Source organism: Pleurodeles waltl, chromosome 4_1, assembly GCF_031143425.1.
Source record: "Pleurodeles waltl isolate 20211129_DDA chromosome 4_1, aPleWal1.hap1.20221129, whole genome shotgun sequence".
Taxonomy (NCBI): domain Eukaryota; kingdom Metazoa; phylum Chordata; class Amphibia; order Caudata; family Salamandridae; genus Pleurodeles; species Pleurodeles waltl.
Genome location: NC_090442.1, coordinates 134,210,624 through 134,232,050, shown reverse-complemented (window position 1 = coordinate 134,232,050; position 21,427 = coordinate 134,210,624). Strand labels below are relative to the sequence as shown.

Sequence of the window (21,427 nt, the reverse complement as noted above, 5' to 3'; positions counted from 1 at the left end):
TGCCCCCAAACCTTCTTGCGTACTGCGCCACCAGGAAAAACCCTGATCAGGGGATATTTCCTGCCCCCCCAGCTTTCTGTCCTCCAGTTATCTTGATTCAAGAAAAAAACCCTGATAACCTTGCCTTAAAATACTAAAATACTGCTGCACAGCAGGTAGACATTGCAAGAATGCCTTGTAAATAAATGAATAGAAACGATTTCATTGGACCACCCCAGCCATTTTACCAGCACCATCTTCTAATAGCTAAAGTTGCTGCCAGTTTCTCTCTTATTTCGAGCAGATATAACTCTGTGCCCATGAATGAAAGATGTATCCTATCTTGTCTAAAGAATTGGAATTCCTCCTTTTTAATATCATTATGCTCCAACCAACCTAGACCTCTGATTTTACAAAAACGTGCAATCTCCCTGTTAACTTTGCGCCTCGCCCTCTCTACTGCTGTGTATTTTATTGCCCCTCTCCAAAGTCTCCCAGGTACTAAAGCTGTTACCACTGTCTTCGTCCCTGACCATAAACCCCCAATGATATCCAGGTATTTCTTTAATCAACCCCAAACCTGACAATTGTACTAAGGCATGTTCACCTAAATGTAATAACAGTACATCAGGACACATTCTAACAGAAATCAGATTCGATAAACAAGGTAACAATTGTCCCCATTTCATGCCCCCTCTTCGCCACCATTCAATCTTTACATCATCGCTTCTGAAACCCAAGTTCTTTCCAAAAGGTCTGCGGTCAGCATGCTTTGCAGCACTTAACGAACGAGTGTCCAACTATCCAAACTGACAGAAAAGCCACCGCTGGGCCAGCTACGCAACCTGAAATAAGAGAAAAATGTTAGATATGCTTAAGAACTTAAGCATCCTCAATCTCTCTAATGAAACGTAAACAGCAATCTGATGACCACCGACCCAGTTTTTTCACCTCTGTGATTGAAAAACCTAGCTTTGCCGCTTCAGACGCAGCAACTATTACAAAAGGAGTGCCAAAACTAAATGGGTCCAAGCCAAGGTTACAAAGTGTTTCTTCAGCACGCCCAATACTTGTAATGCTGTCAGCTTTGTATAATCGTGATGAAGGAATATGAAGCCAAGCCCACCTCCTTTGACTGCCTTGAAATGTAACCAATTTTCCACTGGGCATAATATCCCTCCAATTCTGTTTAAGGACACTGTTGCCCCTTTTATTTTCTGATCCGTTTTGGACTGCTGTAGGAAAAGCTGAACCCTCTCATCTGTGCATTTCACATGTTCATTCTTTAACCCCCCTTTTTTGTTTTACCCACAAGCTCAGAAATTCGAAATGACCAAAAAACAGCCATGACATGCATAATTGAAACAAACGTTCATAATGCAAAAAACATATATTCTCCAAACATTTTAACAAATTTATCAACAGTTTCACAGAGATAGGATCCATTGTAAGCCCGGCTCTTTGCTTTTCTTTAGCCCAACCTTGCAAAACTCTCTTACCCATCTCACCAGCTGAAGGCTCATACCCCCAGAAAAATTTACCATAAAAACTTAGGCTGGCTAACTTACCAGCAATAGTTGTTGCCGAAATGTTTCTATTCACATTTCTCATTATGAAGTTCAGCACGTCATCCCTCCTTAACAAACAGCCTTTTACAGTTCTGTCCCTGCAAGATGCACCCATGACTAAAAACTCTTCCCAAACTCTTTTATAAGCTTTATGAGTGCTATCCACTAATGATTTCTCGACCAAAAACCAGCATTCTCAATTTCCCAGATCCCATACCTCCTTCAGGATCCGTGATTTCAGCAGTTCTGCTTCGGCGCCAAACCAAGGAATCTCTGCTACTGTGAAAGAGATAATGCGTCCGCTATGTTATTGTTCACTCCTGGCACATGCTTTGCTCTAAAGACGATATTAAACATCAGGCAACCCAGCATAAATCTTTGCAGTAATTTTAATAGATGTTTGTCCTTGACTCTCTGAACATTCACCAAATCCACCACTGTGTTGTTGTCAACATAGAATGTGACTGTTTCATTCTCTAGTTCTTTCCCCCAGACTGCCAATGCTACCAACAAAGGAAAAAACTTTAAAAATGCAATGCTCCTTTTCTCTCTTAACTATTTTTCTGGCCATACTTCTGCACACCGTTTTCCCTCCCAGAACCCTCCAAAACTGTTAGCAGCCGCTGCATCTGAAAAGTTCTGGACCATCCAATTGAAATCCACATCAGGGGACCACATGGTAACGCCATTGAAATCCTTCCGAAATTTCAGACAAACGACATAGTCTGTTCTCATAGCCAAGGTAATCCTGACCATATGGTGCGCCAAGGAAACCCCTGACATAGCAAAACAAAGTCTCCTACAAAATGCCCTTCCAGCTTCTACCACTTTACAAGCGAAATTGAGAAGACTTAGGAGGTGTTGAATTTGGCGTAACTGTAACTTGGGTGCTCTTATAGCTTCATCAAGAGTTTTAATAATTTCCTTAACTTTCTCCAGGGGAAGCCTCACCTCCATCTTCACAGTATCTAACTCAATTCCAAGATACACCAGACAAGTCCTCGGGCCCTCTGTACACCAAACACATTTGCCATTGCTTGAAATTGTGCTAAAGAATTTGCACACACTGATGTCCTACTAGAACCTACAAACAAAAAATCATCTAAATACTGTGTAATCTTTTCAGTACCTGTTGAATAAGTGAAACACCACTGCAAAAAGGTACTGAAGGGCTCAAACAATCCGTAAGAAATGGCACAGCCCATTGGCAAAACCTTATCCACGTACAACTGATTATCAAATTGAAATTCCAAACAATGAAAAATCCATAGGATGCACCGGTAGAAGCCGGAACGCTGACTTCATATCGCATTTGGCTAGTTCTGCAGCTGGACCTACTGTGAGAAAGTAGCCTCTTTCTAGCCTTGTTACCCCCACTTTTGGCCTGTTTGTGAGTGTATGTCAGGGTGTTTTTACTGTCTCACTGGGATCCTGCTAGCCAGGGCCCAGTGCTTATAGTGAAAACCCTATGTTTTCAGTATGTTTGTTATGTGTCACTGGGACACTGCTAGTCAGGACCACAGTGCTCATAAGGTTGTGACCTATATGTATGTGTTCCCTGTGTGGTGCCTAACTGTCTCACTGAGGCTCTGCTAACCAGAACCTCAGTGGTTATGCTCTCTCATTTCTTTCCAAATTGTCACTAACAGGCTAGTGACCAATTTTACCAATCTACATTGGCTTACTGGAACACCCTTATAATTCCCTAGTATATGGTACTGAGGTACCCAGGGTATTGGGGTTCCAGGAGATCCCTATGGGCTGCAGCATTTCTTTTGCCACCCATAGGGAGCTCTGACAATTCTTACACAGGCCTGCCACTGCAGCCTGAGTGAAATAACGTCCACGTTATTTCACAGCCATTTTACCCTGCACTTAAGTAACTTATAAGTCACCTATATGTCTAACCTTTACCTGGTAAAGGTTAGGTGCAAAGTTACTTAGTGTGAGGGCACCCTGGCACTAGCCAAGGTGCCCCCACATTGTTCAGGGTCAATTCCCCGGACTTTGTGAGTGCGGGGACACCATTACACGCGTGCACTACATATAGGTCACTACCTATATGTAGCTTCACAATGGTAACTCCGAATATGGCCATGTAACATGTCTATGATCATGGAATTGCCCCCTCTATACCATCCTGGCATAGTTGGCACAATCCCATGATCCCAGTGGTCTGTAGCACAGACCCTGGTACTGCCAAACTGCCTTTCCTGGGGTTTCACTGCAGCTGCTGCTGCTGCCAACCCCTCAGACAGGCTTCTGCCCTCCTGGGGTCCAGCCAGGCCTGGCCCAGGATGGCAGAACAAAGGACTTCCTCTGAGAGAGGGTGTTACACCCTCTCCCTTTTGAAAATGGTGTGAAGGCAGGGGAAGGGTAGCCTCCCCCAGCCTCTGGAAATGCTTTCATGGGCACATTTGGTGCCCATTTCTGCATAAGCCAGTCTACACCGGTTCAGGGACCCCTTAGCCCTGCTCTGGCGCGAAACTGGACAAAGGAAATGGGAGTGACCACTCCCCTGACCTGTACCTCCCCTGGGAGGTGCCCAGAGCTCCTCCAGTGTGCTCCAGACCTCTGCCATCTTGGAAACAGAGGTGCTGCTGGCACACTGGACTGCTCTGAGTGGCCAGTGCCACCAGGTGACGTCAGAGACTCCTTCTGATAGGCTCCTTCAGGTGTTGCTAGCCTATCCTCTCTCCTAGGTAGCCAAACCCTCTTTTCTGGCTATTTAGGGTCTCTGGGGAAACTTTAGATAACGAATGCAAGAGCTCATCCGAGTTCCTCTGCATCTCTCTCTTCACCTTCTGCCAAGGAATCGACTGCTGACCGCGCTGGAAGCCTGCAAAACTGCAACATAGTAGCAAAGACGACTACTGCAACTCTGTAACGCTGATCCTGCCGCCTTCTCGACTGTTTTCCTGGTGGTGCATGCTGTGGGGGTAGTCTGCCTCCTCTCTGCACTAGAAGCTCCGAAGAAATCTCCCGTGGGTCGACGGAATCGTCCCCCTGCAACCGCAGGCACCAAAGAACTGCATCACCGGTACCCTGGGTCTCATCTCAGCACGACGAGCGAGGTCCCTTGAATCCAGCAACTCCGTCCAAGTGACTCCCACAGTCCAGTGACTCTTCAGTCCAAGTTTGGTGGAGGTAAGTCCTTGCCTCCCCACGCCAGACTGCATTGCTGGGAACCGCGACTTTTGCAGCTACTCCGGCCTCCGTGCACTTCCGGCGGAAATCCTTTGTGCACAGTCCAGCCTGGGTCCACGGCACTCTAACCTGCATTGCACGACCTCCTAAGTTGTTCTCCGGCGACGTGGGACTCCTTTGTGCGACTTCGGGTGAGCACCGTTTCACGCATCCTCGTAGTGCCTGTTTCTGGCACTTCTCCGGGTGCTACCTGCTGCTGAGAGGGCTCCTTGTCTTGCTCGACGCCCCCTCTGTCCCCTGACGCAATTGGCGACATCCTGGTCCCTCCTGGGCCACAGCAGCATCCAAAAACCCTTACCGCACGATTTGCAGCTAGCAAGGCTTGTTGGCGGTCTTTCGGCGGGAAAACACTTCTGCACGACTCTCCATGGCGTGAGGGATCCGTCCTCCAAAGGGGAAGTCTCTAGCCCTTGTCGTTCTTGCAGAAACCTACGCTTCTACTGTCCAGTAGCAGCATCTTTGCACCCACAGCTGGCATTTCCTGGGCATCTGCCCATCTCCGACTTGCTTGTGACTTTTGGACTTGGTCCCCTTGTTCCACAGGTACCCTCGACTGGAAATCCATCATTGTTGCATTGCTGGTTTGTGTCTTTCCTGCAGAATTCCCCTATCACGACTTCTATGTCCTTTGGGGAACTTTAGTGCACTTTGCACTCACTTTTCAGGGTCTTGGGGTGGGCTATTTTTCTAACCCTTACTATTTTCTAATAGTCCCAGCGACCCTCTACAAGGTCACGTAGGTTTGGGGTCCATTCGTGGTTCGCATTCCACTTTTGGAGTACATGGTTTGTATTGCCCCTATCCCTACGTGTCCCCATTGCATCCTATTGTAACTATACATTGTTTGCACTGTTTTCTAATACTATTACTGCATATTTTGGTATTGTGTACATATATCTTGTGTATATTTCCTATCCTCATACTGAGGGTACTCACTGAGATACTTTTGGCATATTGTCATAAAAATAAAGTACCTTTATTTTTAGTATATCTGTGTATTGTGTTTTCTTATGATATTGTGCATATGACACTAAGTGGTACTGTAGGAGCTTCACTCGTCTCCTAGTTCAGCCTAAGCTGCTCTGCTAAGCTACCATTATCTATCAGCCTATGCTGCTAGACACCCTATACACTAATAAGGGATAACTGGGCCTGGTGCAAGGTGCAAGTACCCCTAGGTACTCACTACAAGCCAGTCCAGCCTCTTACACCTACCATTCGCACAATCTTGATAGCCACATCCACTGAAGCAAACTGAACAGCAACATCTTCTTTCGCTATGTAATCAATTACTGATAACCCTTCTGGCCAAGAGAGAAGATGTATCATACGAAACTCACCCTTGTTCTTTTTTGGGACTACCCCCAACGGTGATATCATCAAATCAGGTATGGGCCAGTGATTAAAGGGTCCTGCCATTCTTCCTTCTGCCACCTCCTTGCAAAGCTTCTCTTTAATTATATGGTAGTGGTATTTTCCAGATTTCAAACTGTCTGCGAACCTACAAATTCTTGGACCCTGGTAACCCAACCTGAAGCCTTCTTTAAACCCCATTGTAATTTTTCTGCATTTTCTGTGCTGGGGTAAAACTGTAACCAATAGTTCAATACTTCCAATGCAATTGTAGTAAAAGCCCTTTTGACGAGATTAAAAGTATCCACCCCTCCTCCTGCCTGGTCCTCCTGTAGTGAAACCACCTTGTTCACCGAAACACTGCATGACTCCCTCCACATTTTGAGCACTCATGCTTGTATTGACATGGGTTTCTTGGGCAATAACCCCTATTGAATCCCCAACATGCACCTGAATTGACGTTTTGTTAAGGTCCCCATGAAACCACCACCCCCCACCCCCACTGGGTGGATCTCCCTTGAAAAGGCTGGGGTTGAAACGCTAAACCACTCGCTGTATGCATCGTAGGTGGGGGCCTTTGTGGATACATCCATTGTACCCATAATTCATTATCCACTTCCCCACATGGTTTACCATGCTTGCCCTAGATTCTTCATTGTAGTGAAACCACGCAAATCCCCCAATTTCTGAATTAGCTTTCCTAATTGTGTCAATGTATTTAAAAATAGACATGGACCTATCAGGGAATTTTTCACAATAAACACTGGCAAAGATTAAAAATGCTGATGCCCATGTATCTATAGTATTTGGCACTCTAGGTCTCTTCGCCAATTCCCACGCTTCTTCTCTCGACCCTTCTTTGGAGTGTATTTCCCTATGCAATAGTTTATATACATCCACAAATTCCCCTTTCCATATTTTCTCTTTAGTCCCTGTGTTTAAATGAGCCCCTAGTGGCATTGATAGACCAATGTATGGCAGCCTTTTCAGCCCCTCTGTTTTGCTCTTCGCTCTCTCTTTTACTGCATTATCTAGGTTAGCCCCATCCTTTTTACCTATGACGCCCTCTGTATCTTTGGATTTGGGTTCTAGTCTTGTATCCAAACCCTCCTTTGTCTTACTTGGCGTTTCTTTTGCTGTTCCTTCATCAGTCCCCACACTCTTATCGACTGCTTTCGGACCTTTGACAATATCCCCACATTATTTTTCTCCCCGCCAACTGCACCACCATTGTGTCTCGCCTGTACTCAATCTCCCTCCTGCTTCAGGTGATATTCTGCACCTTCCGTTCATCCCTTGTGATCTCTTACCACCCCGCCTTCCCTCATGATTGTCCGAGTCGCCTGTAATTTTCTGTAAAATATGATCTTTGGACAAACCTCTAGCATTACCCCAACCTTTATTCTTTACTACCTCTTCGATTTTTTCATTCCTTTGCCAAAAAGGTATTTCCCCCTCTTCGAATTCTTCTTCCTCCTCATCATAGTCCAATTCACATTCTACAAACTCATCCAACTCGCCACAACTCACACCCGGACATTTACCATCTCCCACTGCGCCATCAAAATGTTTTCCAATCAAACTTTGGTTTCTTAGTTGCCGATGTTTCATGTATCCTTTGGTCCCTCGTTTTTGGGACAGTTGCACTGAACCTCTCCCTCACTTCTTGCCGGTCCCCCTAGGTCACTCTTAACCTGGCCAGCTGTTCCTCGCTGCATCTGCGCTGTTCACGCAGCATGCTCCCAAAGTTGCCCTGCAAGTCACCCAAACCTGCAGGGATTGTGGCCTTAATATTGTCCTGATCTACATTCTCCTTAACTGCTACGCTTGGTTCAGGACACCACAGCCATCTACCCACCTGCACAGAGCTACACTCCCCCCCTACTAACTGCGTTACACCTGCATCTTAATATAATAATTCCTGTTTGCTTGTTGTGTTGATGAGATCACCTGTAACCATTGCAGGCATTACCCCCACCCCTTTTTAATAAACTTTAACTAATTTACTAGTGGCTTCAGGAGGCCTCTTCATTTCCATCATGCTAGTTTAGTAGGCAGAAGTGTTCTCTCCATGCTTGGAGCAACTTCTGTGGAAACATCTTTCTTATGTGGAATACTGTAAAAATTATGTAATTTTTCTCCTGACACATGCAGACACGTGCTGCCATATGCGCGTTTCATAACTGGTGCTCCTTCGTTCAGTGTATCAAGCAACACGTGATCCGAAGGCGGGGCCGAAGCCGCAAGCCTTTGCTCGCTTTCAATTTTGAAAACCCTCAAGGCCCGCCCTTCACTCCTCCCTCTAATGTTGACCTCTGCTGGAGCACAGCGCAGCTACGACGGCTCGACACAACGCATGCTTGCTTCTTCACCACAGGTGAGGCTTTATTAGCTTGTGGTGTCTCACCTATTTTTTTTCTTATTTAGACCAGCCCGCCCTAGACAACGCGCATTTTCTCCTTTTACCCTTTGTTGCGGCTGCGAACAAGCCCATATCGCAGCCGCAACCCTTCTTGACCCAACGCACTTCAGGCACTCAAGGCCAACCCAGGCCTGAGACAAAACGCCTGGTTATATCAAATCCTCCCTGCCTGCCTCACAAAGCACCTGCAGCGCTTCTCTCACCGCTGCCGCTTTATCTGCCATACCCCCGACAAACTTTCTTCAAACCTGTACTAAAGGGCCACAGCGTCGTACTGCCGTTTAACGTTCCAAACTGCTGTTTTTACTGAAAATTCTTCCCGCCCTTCCAACAGCCAATCAGCGACGCTCCCCTGGCCTGGATTCCACCACCCACCTGAAGAACCCCAGGGGTGGACATCCTACGGATGCCACCCCAAGTTACCCTCCAGTCTTGCCACCACGTGATTTTGGCTCCTCGCTGGGTGACCAAGTGAATTGGCCAAAACCTGGTGAAAACTGGTGGTGCTGTGTAAGTTGGCAGGTCTGGAATTGTGCTTTTGCATGCAGGAATCGGGAGGAGGGAGACTTGCCTTAAAATCGGTAGTCTCCGGTCTGAATCGGACGGTTGGCAGGTATGCACAGGAGTGACTGTGTCAAGGACGAGGAGGAAATGGTACTCTGGCAAGCACAAGAGAAATGGCAAAGTGCACGGACACAATGCCAACTGCATTGAGAACTGAGAAGTGAAAGACACCACCTGGTACATTAGTTTCAGAATTCCTTGGGAAAGCCACCTAAGAGGACTGGGCTTGCGAGCATCACCCACTCAGTGCCTTTAGCATAGTGGAGGGCATTATGGGCCAGATGTACGAAAGGATTTTACCCATTCTGTGTCTATGGGAAAAAGCTTTCGTACATATGGCCCTATATTTGTATTGTTACTCCCTCGATGCTAGTAATAACTTTGAGAACACCAGTAAAAGTCTGCAGTGTTCCTCTTTGAAATGTAAACATAAAACAAAAAAGAATCGCTTCAAACCTAGTTTAAAGTTAACCAACAGTTCCTAATCACCAGTACTTATTAAAATAAATACACGCGGAAGTCCCGTAGTATAAAACATAATACCCCTCCTCTCTATTCTTAAAATTAGCATTGGACACACGCAGGTGTTTAACGTGTATTGCATCATCAGTGGCCTTGGCGTAGCACAGACTACCAGCGCAGTGGTTGCCCGTGATAATCGTTTACTTATTACGATGCACACGGTCTTCTTTTTTATGATACCGTCTGGTTGTCTGTTTTTTGTGTCTATGCGGTTTCGGTGTAGTATTAGTTCCATGTGTGCGCCATCTGTTTGCTGGTGTTTCCCCGGCCCTGGTGAGCGCGATGCTGTAACCCTTGTTATGCGTACAGCTGCCTGTGACGTCGCTCTGTTATGAAAGTCCCTTTTCTGTGTCCGCAACAATCGCATTATTTTCCCTGGTGTGTCCGTAAAGTTGGGTCTCGCGAGGATTCGTTGCAGACGCGCGCGTCATGCTCCGTCGTCCGCAGACAGGCCTCCCTGCGCCTCCCCCTCATTTCACACGCTTTGAACTCAATAGCTCCGAAGTGCGCGCGCAGTGCCGTTTTCACCCCCCGGCCGCACATGCGCAGTCCCATCGTCTCGCGCCGCCGTAGGCCTCGGGCTCGCGCGGGTCCCGGGCATGCGCAGAGCTCGTGTGGCTATCGCGCGCCCCCTCCTCCCAGTCTCCGGCTGGCCCTGTGTGTGTGTTTGTAAGGGTTTTAAAGATGGCCGGCGCGGTGGTGCCTGTGTACTGTGTGTGCCGGCAGCCCTACGATGTCAGCCGCTTCATGATCGAGTGCGACATCTGCAAGGACTGGTTCCACGGCGGGTGAGGACCTGGGGGACGAATGACGGGAGCCAGGGGAACGGGGAGGGCGCCGGAGCCCCAGAGTGGGTGATATGACCCGGGGTAACCTCCGCCTCCCTGCGGGGAGCGACGTGCGAGCAGGGCCGCTCTGCATGGAGGAGCCGGGTTTGGGATTTGCGCAGATGATGACACAACAGAGCTGAAATGCCTATTTTGATTTCTGTTTCGCATCACGGTGTTTCATGTTCACGTCTGTGGCTTATTTACACAGCTGGGAACTGGGGCTGGTCACGCGTGTGTCGTCCCATTGTAATTTGAGTGTAACTTGTATGAACTCTGTAGTGTACCTAAGAATGTGGCCCCGCATTATTGTTGTGTGTGAGCTGACGTGCTCTGTTACTTGTTTCGAAGAGACTTGTGGGAGGTGAACTGAGGTGCTCGCTGACATGTGAAGCCTTTCTAAAGGTTGCGTGTGTGTATGCCTAAGTTCAATTGTGCTGCTATGTACATTTCTAATGATATAGTTAATGTATCTATTTACAGAGTTGTCATTGTTTTGTTGACCATCAGTGTTAAGCTTGTGAATCTGGCATGCTTTCTTCTTGCAAATATTGTTTGAGAGGATGCACTTGATGCCTCTGAAACTTTTATATGCAGTTTTGTTATAAATTGTGTAAATGTTGCGTTGTTCTGAACGCCCCTTCTCCCCACGGTGACATATAGCTCTGCAGTATCTAATAGGTTAATTGTATTACGTTTTTCCGCTGACAGTGACTCTACTCGCAAAGCTGTGCTGGTTTTCATGTTTGTAATTGTCTGCTAGGGTGCTGTCAAATGAAGACTTGTGAGTGTTGCTCTTTGCTGTATGTGTATACATTTTACGGTTGTTCTTTCACTGGGGTATGCTACCTGAAGTACTTCAGTATCTGATCTAGCAGTTATTATTTAAGTGATGTCCCACTTTGTACCTAGACAAGCGGTTCCTAACCTGGGGTCTGCAGATCACTGGGGTCTGTAGTACTGAGTGTATGCAAAATAACAGTTAGACTATTGAAGTATGTAACCTTGAAAAGGTAAACACGAAAAAATTAAAACGCTGTGTGTGTGTGTGTGTGTATGTGGAAGCTTGATATTGGAAGCTAAAACATAAGTTGGCATCCTTAGCTTGGTTCGTGTGAGCATCGCAAGTACAGCAAACTCTACCATGGATGTTTGGTTGTTTCATTTATATCATTAGTATGCACCGATGGACAACTTGCATTTGTTGAAAAATAGACGACGTGGTGTGCCTTAGTCTAACACATTGCTTTGTTTTAATAATTAAAGGAGCATTTTGAAAAGCTTTAAACGTTCCTCTGTAATGAACATTTCAATTTTGCATATGTTTTTGCGATCTAACCCAACATTTTCATAAAACTTAAATTTGCTCCTTGTTCACTTGTTTCTGTGTAATGTTTTGAGGTTCAAATAATATATCTGGCAAGGGTCTCTGGCTTCCAATGGCGATTCAGTGCGGCCCCACAGAAGTCAGTGAGTTAAGATCCGTTGACCTAGTCTGATACGGTATCTGATCTGCAACTTGTACAGGATGTTGACTTCCAACAGAGGCTGCGCTCTGCAAGTAGAGATAAGGCGATGTACCATGTTTAATGTGCTGACAATTGAATGTCCATGGCTATTTCTGCCTGCGTAGCTGGGGGTGTGTCTAGTGTATCTTTACTAGAGAGCCACCCTCTCCCCGGGGGGCTGTTGTGTGCTTGCAGTGCTAATGTGCTGTACGATTTATGAATTGATGTAACTTGTAGTTGTCAATGTGGTGGTACATGTTATGCAGTTGACTACATTTCTGCTTATGGGCAAGTTATGCTGCACATTCGGTGCCCATGTTCTGCTAATTTTAACATATTAGTACTGTCTGGTTGAAGGCTAGTTTTTGCTGGCACTAGCTTAACATCTGAAAACAGCGTTCCCCTCCTCCCCCACTTCAAGACAGGCAGTTAACCTTTACCAAAAGCCTGCCACTGCACAGCCTTGACCAGTTTTACACTGGAATGCAAGTCTGGTAAATCCATAATTAAGCAGACAACACAACGGCCAAAGAAACGCTTAATACATGTGTGCCTGGAAGTGTTCTGCGCTCATCTTAACATTTGTAACTGGTTTGATGAATACCTTTCCGGGAGATGTGCAATCCAAATAACGAGGAGACGCTATCCTGCACGTAATGACTCTTCCTCCTGGGATTTGGATTTTTTGGGTCCAGAGATTGCAGGAGGAAGGAACTCTGGTGGGGGAAAAATCCATGTATAATGACAGCCAATTTTTGCTCTAGAAGTGATGTGACTTTCAGGATCTGTCCATTTTACTTTTATCTAGTACCACTCACTTTATTGTTTTGCTGCTGCTTTGATGTTCCTTGTTGATTAATATTTCTGTATCCCAACTGGGAGAAATTGGCTTTAAAACATACGTGATAACCGGTAGTAGGTTTTAATCTAGAAAATGGTGTTTGCTGTGTTTTTGTGTCTTGCTAAATGTAGACACTGGACGTGTTGCCTGCATGATTTGCGGGACGCCACAGATTTTTTTCCTTTTGTTTTTGTTTTTTTATTTTTTTTATTTTTTATAAATGTATGTTACGTTTCAAACCTGGCGTGTTTGCTTTGCCATGCATCCTTTCAGTGGCAATAAAACAAGTCTAATTAGTGCTGGCACCTGTCATTCGTCCTAAGGCCATACTGTTAAAACATTCTGTGCATGGCTATCGTTTTCTGGTGAACAAATGTAGGCCTTACAGCTGCCACCTGTGATGGGCATCTGCATGTTCACTGATTCGATTCCGGAAGTGCCCCCTAATCTCTCTTTCGGAGGGTGATGCCCTTTCATTCAAGTATTTGTGCACTGTTTTGGAACTGGGTTGATTTCATGCACACGTCTAGTCAGTGTCTGCTGCTTAGCTCGCCGTTTTGAACTTGGTGAAGTGTGATTCTTTACATTGTTTGTTTCATTCTTGTGTGTTGACTTAAATACGGGGTTCTAGATGCAAGAGGCACAAGGCACATTCGGGAGAGGCCCGGACCAGTTGATTTACAATTTCCGAAGCTGGCGAGGATAGCCAGAGTTTTGGCCTGACTTTCCTAATACCTCATCTCCCGCTGGAACGCTCGGGGCCATTCTGCAGTTGGGCATGATTCCGTCGAATGGTGACATTAATGTCCAAGGCTATAAAAGTGGCTGGAACAGTGCCTCGATTTAAGGCTAAGTTAGCCTGGGCAGTGGACATTTGGGGATGAAGGGGCAGTTTGGTGGGAAGAAACCCGTGCTTTGCTGAAAGGGGTCTCATGTATTGCCAGATTCTAATTGATACATTTTAATCTTACACAGCGCATACCTAACACAGGCGACGCAGCAGAATATATCGGGGCCAGGCAGCGACGTGCGGTGGGGAGGAAGCGTTGTTTTTCTTGTGCCTATGACACGGACCTATGAGGCGGTCGCATTCTTCTGGGAATGGGTAGTTTAGAGAGTGAGAAGAGTAACACGCTTTTCCTTGGGCCTTGCTCTAAAGCAGTGCCTCTTGGGAATTAAGTCCAGAAAGCCGATTACAATTCAGTAAATGTACACATTTGGCACTGATGTTGGCACAGAGATAAATCGCAATTGGCTGGCTGGGTATACTGAGTCCTATGTGAGTAGAAATGTAATGTGTACTAAATGTGTATCGGGGTCGAGCGTACTTCGTTTGTGTGGGTCTTTTTTTTTTTTTTTTTTTTTTTTTTTTACTGTGGGAAATTATGCATAACTTTCAAAAGCAAACCTGGTGGATTAATTAATGCGATTTCTAAACAGCTGCTAGTCAGAGCAGTACTCTTACAACAACATGATGGATCTTGCTTAGTAAATGATGGAGTCGTGAAATGTAGTTTGGTCTAAGTGACACCAGTGTGTGTGTGTGTGTGTGAAAAAATAATCCACAATAGGCTTCTCTGACAATACATATTACACTGACAATGCCTTTAAGACAAGTGAGAGAGGCAATACACTCGAGCATCAGTGTAACATGCCCTATCCCATGAGTCCGCATTCAAGCTATAAAGCAAGGATGATGTGATCTCTGTAGCGACCAATGAAACATAACAGAAGCATACAATAATATCAGTAAGTCATATCACGGGGAGGGGGAAACAGAGAGAACGAGAGAAGAGCCCCAAGTAGAAAGGGGGAGCGCGATAGAGAAAGATAGTGGAAAGATAATTCGTATAGTAATTTGAGAGGTCCGCCGGCCTGGCACCTTTTTTGTCTCACTAGCTCTAGTTTGCTAGAATCTTAACCCCACACAAGTAACTCAGCTCAGTCTTAGCATTTATCCTTCACCAACAGTAATCAACTGTTCCTTTCTGTTGCGCCCACTGGGCTTTACACATCTCTGGTAACAGTGGCTGAAGAGGTGAGACATTGGTGTCAGATCCTGCCTTCTGTTCACACATTTCACCGAGCAGCCCATTTCAGAGACTCTTCTCTTGGTGCTCTTCTGCAGTTTTGTTGAGTTAGACAGTGTATTCCTAGTTTAGAAGTAAACTAGTGAGTTAATTCATCCCGATGCCTGGTTACCTAGATCTCCATGGGTGAAGTATTTGGATTTTCATAGTGAGATATTGATCTGGTCATAGTTTACCCAGAAGTGCTTAGGATGCACGTGCAACACCCGTCTCAAAATTGCCCACGCGGTTTCAAGGTTGGTTTACATATAGTTTGTCCCCTTTAGTAATGGGGGGGAAAAAGAGGCTCCAAATGATGGACTACTATCCGGAAGATGCTTCATGTTTGTCACTCGTTTTTTTTTGTTTATCTTAAAATGTAATGAGGACGGCGAAATGTATAGTTAACTACACACACTTTGAGGGGATAACACTTGATTTAAGTGACTAGGGCCCTGCTCCGACATAGGTGCGCTAGGTAAAATATTACTAAGGTGATCTTATGCTGGAATATGCAGATTCAGGAGTGATGTACTACATACCATGCAAGGATCCCTGTTATACTAGATAGTCCATCACCTTTCAGTCGCAATCAATCTTACAAGTAACTGATGCCTGGATGTCGAAGTCAATGCACTTGATTAGATTGGCTTTATTATTATGATGTGGTGGGTTATTGATTGTTAACCTGGCAGTCTTGTGTGATTTCTGACTTTATATTTGCTCGTTAATAAGCTGTTAAGGTTGGTGACTGTGATTTATTTGCATACCCCCTATATATGTTATAATGTAACTGCAGGATAGATATCTGGTGTCCTGCCCTCAGATTATTTTTTTGCCTCTCTTGTGATGTAATGTTATGGTCCTTGTTGGGTTCTGAGATCTTTTGGCAGCCTTTTACTTTGTGGTATATGATACTTCGCTTTTCAGATGATAACTTGGCCACTGGCTACATTTTTGTTCCGTCTGTGTAATTTCCAGCATTTTTTAGTATGCAGACTACTAAAACGTAAGCTTTTACACCACCTTGTGTAAGTTAAAGTGTGCTCAGGTAAAAATCATATTGCAGGAGCACAAAAATGCACACTAACAGAAAGACGATCAGCAGTTTACGTCACGTGGATTTATGCTTTTTGTTAGTATAAAATATGTTCATAATCTGGAGGCAGGTTTTGGACGAAAATTTGGCACTGAATGTCAGATTGTTTAATTTTTCCAAAAGTGAGCTTAATTACACAACAAAATCTGAGAAAGTTATTAAATTATTTTAAACCCCCTCTGTTCCTGATATGCAGTATTAGTATTTAATATCGCCTGTCAGTATTTTCGTTATGGGCCAGCTAGCCTTTCAGCAGTGAAAATGCCCTTTGGGTGCTAGTCACTATAGTCATTAACATTACATTCCTGCAGATCCTACTGTTAACTAACATCAACCCTGCCTAGCGGCTGGTTCATTAATATTTATAAGGGAGGTCTCATTGTATCAAAAGGGGTTATTTTGACAAGTCGAATTGCAGGCCTGAGCCCATCTTTGCAATACCACTGTAGTAAATGACACAATAGGTGCTCTAGCCCACTAGTGACATTTAACTTTCAGGCCAGAGTACACTTTGGACCCTATCCTGTGGACTTATAGGCAAGTTAATTATGCCAATTAGGATTGTGCCAATTTACCCATGTTTACAGAGTAAGCACAGTCACTTTACTACTGGCTAACCGGGTAAAGTGCACAGAGTTTTAAAGTCAGGCAAAAAGTGTCCAGCAAAAAAAAAAAATCCGTAGCGAGTATGCACAAAAGGTGGATTTCCTACATCCAATCACAAGGAAGAGATCAAATTTGCTAGTACTGATCTAGCATCAGAGAAAACCAAAGAAAGTTCTGGTAATGCTGGCATGTGCTAGAAAGTAACCTGAAAGGAGACTAATGCTTTAATTCTTTCAGTGTCCATTTTTAACTAGATGTATGACCCGCTAGCTGGCCCTCTTGATCTATGAGTGACTGATACAATTTTTATATTTTCAATACCATAAACAATTGAATAAGGATTACCTCCTCCCTGGCATGGTACTGTAGCCTTTTTTTAAGTTGAGCATGCAAGCTTTCTAACCTGTTGTAATCCATTTGTGGGCTTTTAACCACGCCCAGACATGCCCATCACTAGTTCATGGGTTTGCCTTTCAAAAATCCTTTTTTATCCTTAGTAAATGCTTTACTTTTGTCCCTACTTGGGGCAGTTTTGTTACCGACCCTGTTACCTGGATAATTGCACTTTTGCCGATACGTTTGACTGCAAGCAAATTTCTTTTTCCTTTTGTGTGTCTCCTTTGTGCTCATGATGGCCGTGGCACTTTGAATCGGCTTGCTTATGTCAACTATTTTACTTCTCATTTTCAATTTATGTGGCAAGAAAGGCCAAGTCAGGAATTTACAACTCTAATAGCTCTAATAACGAAGGACCCATTGCATTGCAAATGCTTGTTTAACATTGGATCTACAACCACTCATGAAGGGCTGTATGCCTGTTTTTGTTCTTTGGCCAAGAAGCGGCTGCCTCGTGACCATGTACAAAGGCTGATTTGCCAATCTCTGATAAAATCCAAACTTTTTTTTTTACCTATCTCTAGGAAGTGTCAGGATTTTTTCCAGGAACTAATGCAGCCACTGCAGGGACTCATGTTTGACCTGATGGTCACATGTTAAAATCCAATAGGGTCAACTCTGCCATTCATCCTTTTGAGGTTGAAAAAATGAGTTGTTGGGCAAAAATTAAGATCTGTTTTTCAGCGTCACCTTACCTTTCTGGGTGAACAGGCTCCGTACAAATGCACGTTATGTTAGTCAATCAGTGCTGAAATGGCAATCCTATGTGAATTAAATCTTTTACTGTGCAGCTGTCTGACCTTAAGGTTTGCATTTGTATTTGAGTTTTTCTAAAGCGCATTCCGGCCTTAGCATCAAAGCGCAGTGCGAGTCCGAAAGAGAGGGCCAGGGGCAGAGACAGTCCGTTATTGAGGAAACAGACAGGTTTTCACCAACCTCCTGAAAATCAGGAAGTTGTCCTCCTTCCTCATGTCCCAAGGGAGTGAGTTCCAGTGCTTAGCTGCCACCACTGTAAACGCTTTCTCCCCATTTTGCACTTCGAGTGCGAGAAGTTTGAATCGGATGAGCGTTTTTGGATCTAAGTTGCCGACATGGGCTGTACCACTGTAGTCTAGCAGCTAGGTAGTCTGCTCCTCCTCCATGTACCGCCTTAAACGTGAGGCATTGAGTTTTAAATATGATCCGCTTCGCGACCTGAAGCCAATGCAATTGTTTCAAGCTATTGCTGGCAGAAGCTGAGTGAGGAAGATCTAAAATCAGTCGAGCCACATTATTTTGAATCAGTTGGAGCTTTCTCAATTACATTATATCCAGGTCCAGCAGCAGAGAGTTACAGTAGTCCAGTCTGGACATTATCAATGCCAGAATGACCGTCACTCTCTCCTCTTGCTGCAAAAAAGGGAGGATTTTCCTCAAAGTTTTAAAAATGCAATAGCTTACTTTGATCATGGCATTTACTTGAGTCTTAAAAACACAGACAGTTATTGAAAATGACTCCCAAGTTTTTGGTGGCAGCAATAGGGGAGGAAAGCTCCCCACACTCCAAAGGCCACCATCGGGAATTCCACACCTCATTACTAGAACCGAAAAGCACAATTTCTGTTTTATTACTGTTAAGCTTCAACCAATTCTGACCCATCCAACTATTGATCTCACACATACAGTTACAAAACCGATCAGCCACTTCCTCCCAGTTATTCCTAGACACCGGGATGATCAATTGAGTGTCATCTGCATAGGAGGTGGGCATAAAACCGTACGAATGGATAAGTTTGGCCAAAGGGGCAACATAGACATTAAACAGATTAGAACTGCGAGCCGAGCCCTGAGGTACCCCACACAGCAGACATAAGGCAGGTTATGTTCAATAGTGGAGACTTTTCAGACTGATACCTTCTTTCTTTGAGGAAGGGGAGCCAAGAGTTTGTCTGTTCATCTGTCATTTATTTTGTGTCTTCTCTCACCCAGAACCGTTTTCACTAGCCCTGAGCAGCATGAATATGCTGGTAATTAAATCTGTGTAGAACATACTTAACTTCACGAGATTTGTTTGCCGCGTTTATTATTTCTTGCTTCTCATAACATCTTTCACAATATCTAACCCTAGGCACCACAAATCAACATCTAGTTGGGGAGTCCAACCATCTCAGGCTCTGGCAAATGGCATCTTGGATACCTATTTAAGGGCGGGTGTTGACTTCATCATGGTCTTATTCAACCCTTGTTTGCTTCTAGTCAGGAGTATAGTCTGCCTCTTGGCTCATTATTCATCAAGAAGACATCCATCCCCAAGTAGTGTGATATTTTCGGATGATGCGTTTGTGCCTCAGTAACTGCTAACGTAACCGTTATCTGCATAAACTTGGAGAGCAGTGCTTTCTCTCCTTCTTTAGTGGGGGACTAGTGTTACTATTTGTTGTACAGGAAATAGAGTCACCAAAGAAGGGTGGAAATCTGCCCCATCTGACCACCCCCCAATTAGAGTTTATTCGAGATAGATCTAATATCACAGAGTTGAGCTCTTGAGCTACAGTTCACCTCCAATGGAAACACTTGGCCCTTGCTCGAAAACCACAAAAGGGCACCATCATCCTCTGTTGTCCCTTGCAATAGAACGCGGGGTGCTCGTGATACTGAAGTGAGCGTTTTGTAATCCTTGAACTGGAAGCCTGGTCTGTCTTCTCTGCCAATAGAGACCTCTTCCAAATGATCTTGGCTTCTGATCTCTGCCACTGTAGGGCACTTGGACTCTCTGTACTCTTGACGATCACCTCTACCTTTGATTGGCCTGTTTTGAGGGGGCACACGGCCCCCCATGCAAGCTGTAGCACCTTATCGCCTCTTTCAGCGATTGGGTCCTGGCCTCTGATGCCGGTCCTCCACTAGCCCCCGGATGCCGGTCCGGCGCCTGTCCTTCTTGCCCCTTGGCCTGGCACTTCTCGGGGCTTCTCAGCTGCGCCTTGGCTCTGCAGGGTAGGCACACGTGCTTGAAGCGGCAGTTCCTTCCCAGGCTGTTGGCAAGGACGGTGTTTACAGAAATGTCTACATAAACGTGTGTCCGGCGCGGTTTTGCAGCGGTGTTTTGCTTTTGTTGCTGGCTGTCCGGCGGCTCCACTGTTGCTGGGCTGATTGTGCTCCACGTGCAGGCGGCCGGGGGGCGGTGTCAGCCAGGGCAGGGATGCCTTTGAGTGACAGCTGAGCAGGGCTGAGACATTTAAACCCCCTCCCCCACCAGCGCTGCCGCTTCTGGACATAAGCTGAGCCCTGGGGAGGCCGCCAGCTGGGCCTCTGCGATGGACCCGGGGGGCTGCATTCCAGGCTCGGGCAGGGCAGGCCTCCCTCTGGGAGCATGCACCCGGGGCCGTGTGGAGGCGGCTACCAAACCGGCCGCTTGGCACTCATTTGGGTCTGATGAGATTGGAGTTTAATTCTCTTTCCACAGTGGCTCGTCGTGACTGCGGATTTACCATATTTCGCTCTGTTTTTATTGTGTTAACATATTTCTGAGGATCTGAACACGACGGTCGATGAACGGCTACACGCCTCTTAATTTTTCAGACCACGTCTCTGTCTCCTTTTTCATGCAGAATTGTTGGCTTTTGTGTGGCTGTATCCTGAGTGGAAAGTTTAGGGGTCCTCACTCGCTTCTTGCAGGAGATGAGGGGGGCAGCCTCTTTATCTCACTTTTCTGTACTCAGTATGGACGTGACCCCCACAGATGCTCCTTGAAGACCAGTTATTTGCCTCGAAAACTAGTTGCTCCACACATAGGGGTGTGGCTGATTGGTTTACACGTAATTTCGTGAAATTTCAACAAAATTATGTGATTACGCAATCTGCAAATATATCATTCAGCCCTACAAGTTGCTTTAAAATGCATCTGCCACAATTTTTGACGCGATAACTCATTTCATGTAAAAATGTGTAAAACAAAAACACTGAACACATACTTGCGTTATTTTATTTCCATGCTTTTTTTACCACGAATGCTGCATAGTTACACGAAGTGACTTAGTAGCATTATTTTAGGAATTTCGCATAACGTAAAATTACCACATTATTTGCAATACGGCTTCCTAATTTACATTTTGCCTAGTCGCAAATTCCCACCGCCGTCCCATGCACATTGTTGAAGTGAACAAAAACAATGACTTTTCAGACCTGCTTGGCTCCTCGTGACTGGAGATGGGCTCCTTATTAAGCAGTGATCCGTATGACAGCAGTTGATTGCGCAGGATAAACTTTGAGTACGTATCGCTGTGTGCTGGGTGGATCTGTAAGCCTGCTCCAACCTTCACCTTGGTATCCATGGAATGTTTCCTTAAGGGTTGAAGTGAGTGTTCTAAGGCCTGTCAGTCACTTCCAGATGCCTCCGTGCCTTCCATGAACAATGATCACTGTTACTCCTGTCATGATGCAATAGCTCTCTAACTTGAAAACCTTTCATTTTAATGTCGAATCTACCA

General features: G+C 45.3%; 1 protein-coding gene and 1 long non-coding RNA gene across 3 annotated transcripts in view; one reads left to right on the top strand and one right to left on the bottom strand.

Moving 5' to 3' along the window:
* Positions 1-699: 699 nt before the first annotated feature.
* Positions 700-21,232, bottom strand: LOC138287458 (uncharacterized). Its single transcript, XR_011202222.1, has 3 exons — positions 21,123-21,232; positions 1,765-1,826; positions 700-824 (listed from the first exon to the last, which is right to left on the bottom strand). It is a non-coding gene; the product is annotated as an uncharacterized lncRNA (long non-coding RNA).
* KDM7A (lysine demethylase 7A) overlaps positions 10,205-21,427 on the top strand; it is a 354,974-nt gene continuing 343,751 nt past the window's right edge. For both annotated transcript variants that reach the window (XM_069227885.1, XM_069227884.1), the window contains exon 1: positions 10,205-10,403. In XM_069227885.1, coding sequence (XP_069083986.1) covers positions 10,300-10,403 — 104 coding nt within the window. In that variant the 5' untranslated portion in view covers positions 10,205-10,299. The remainder of the gene's footprint in view (positions 10,404-21,427) is intronic.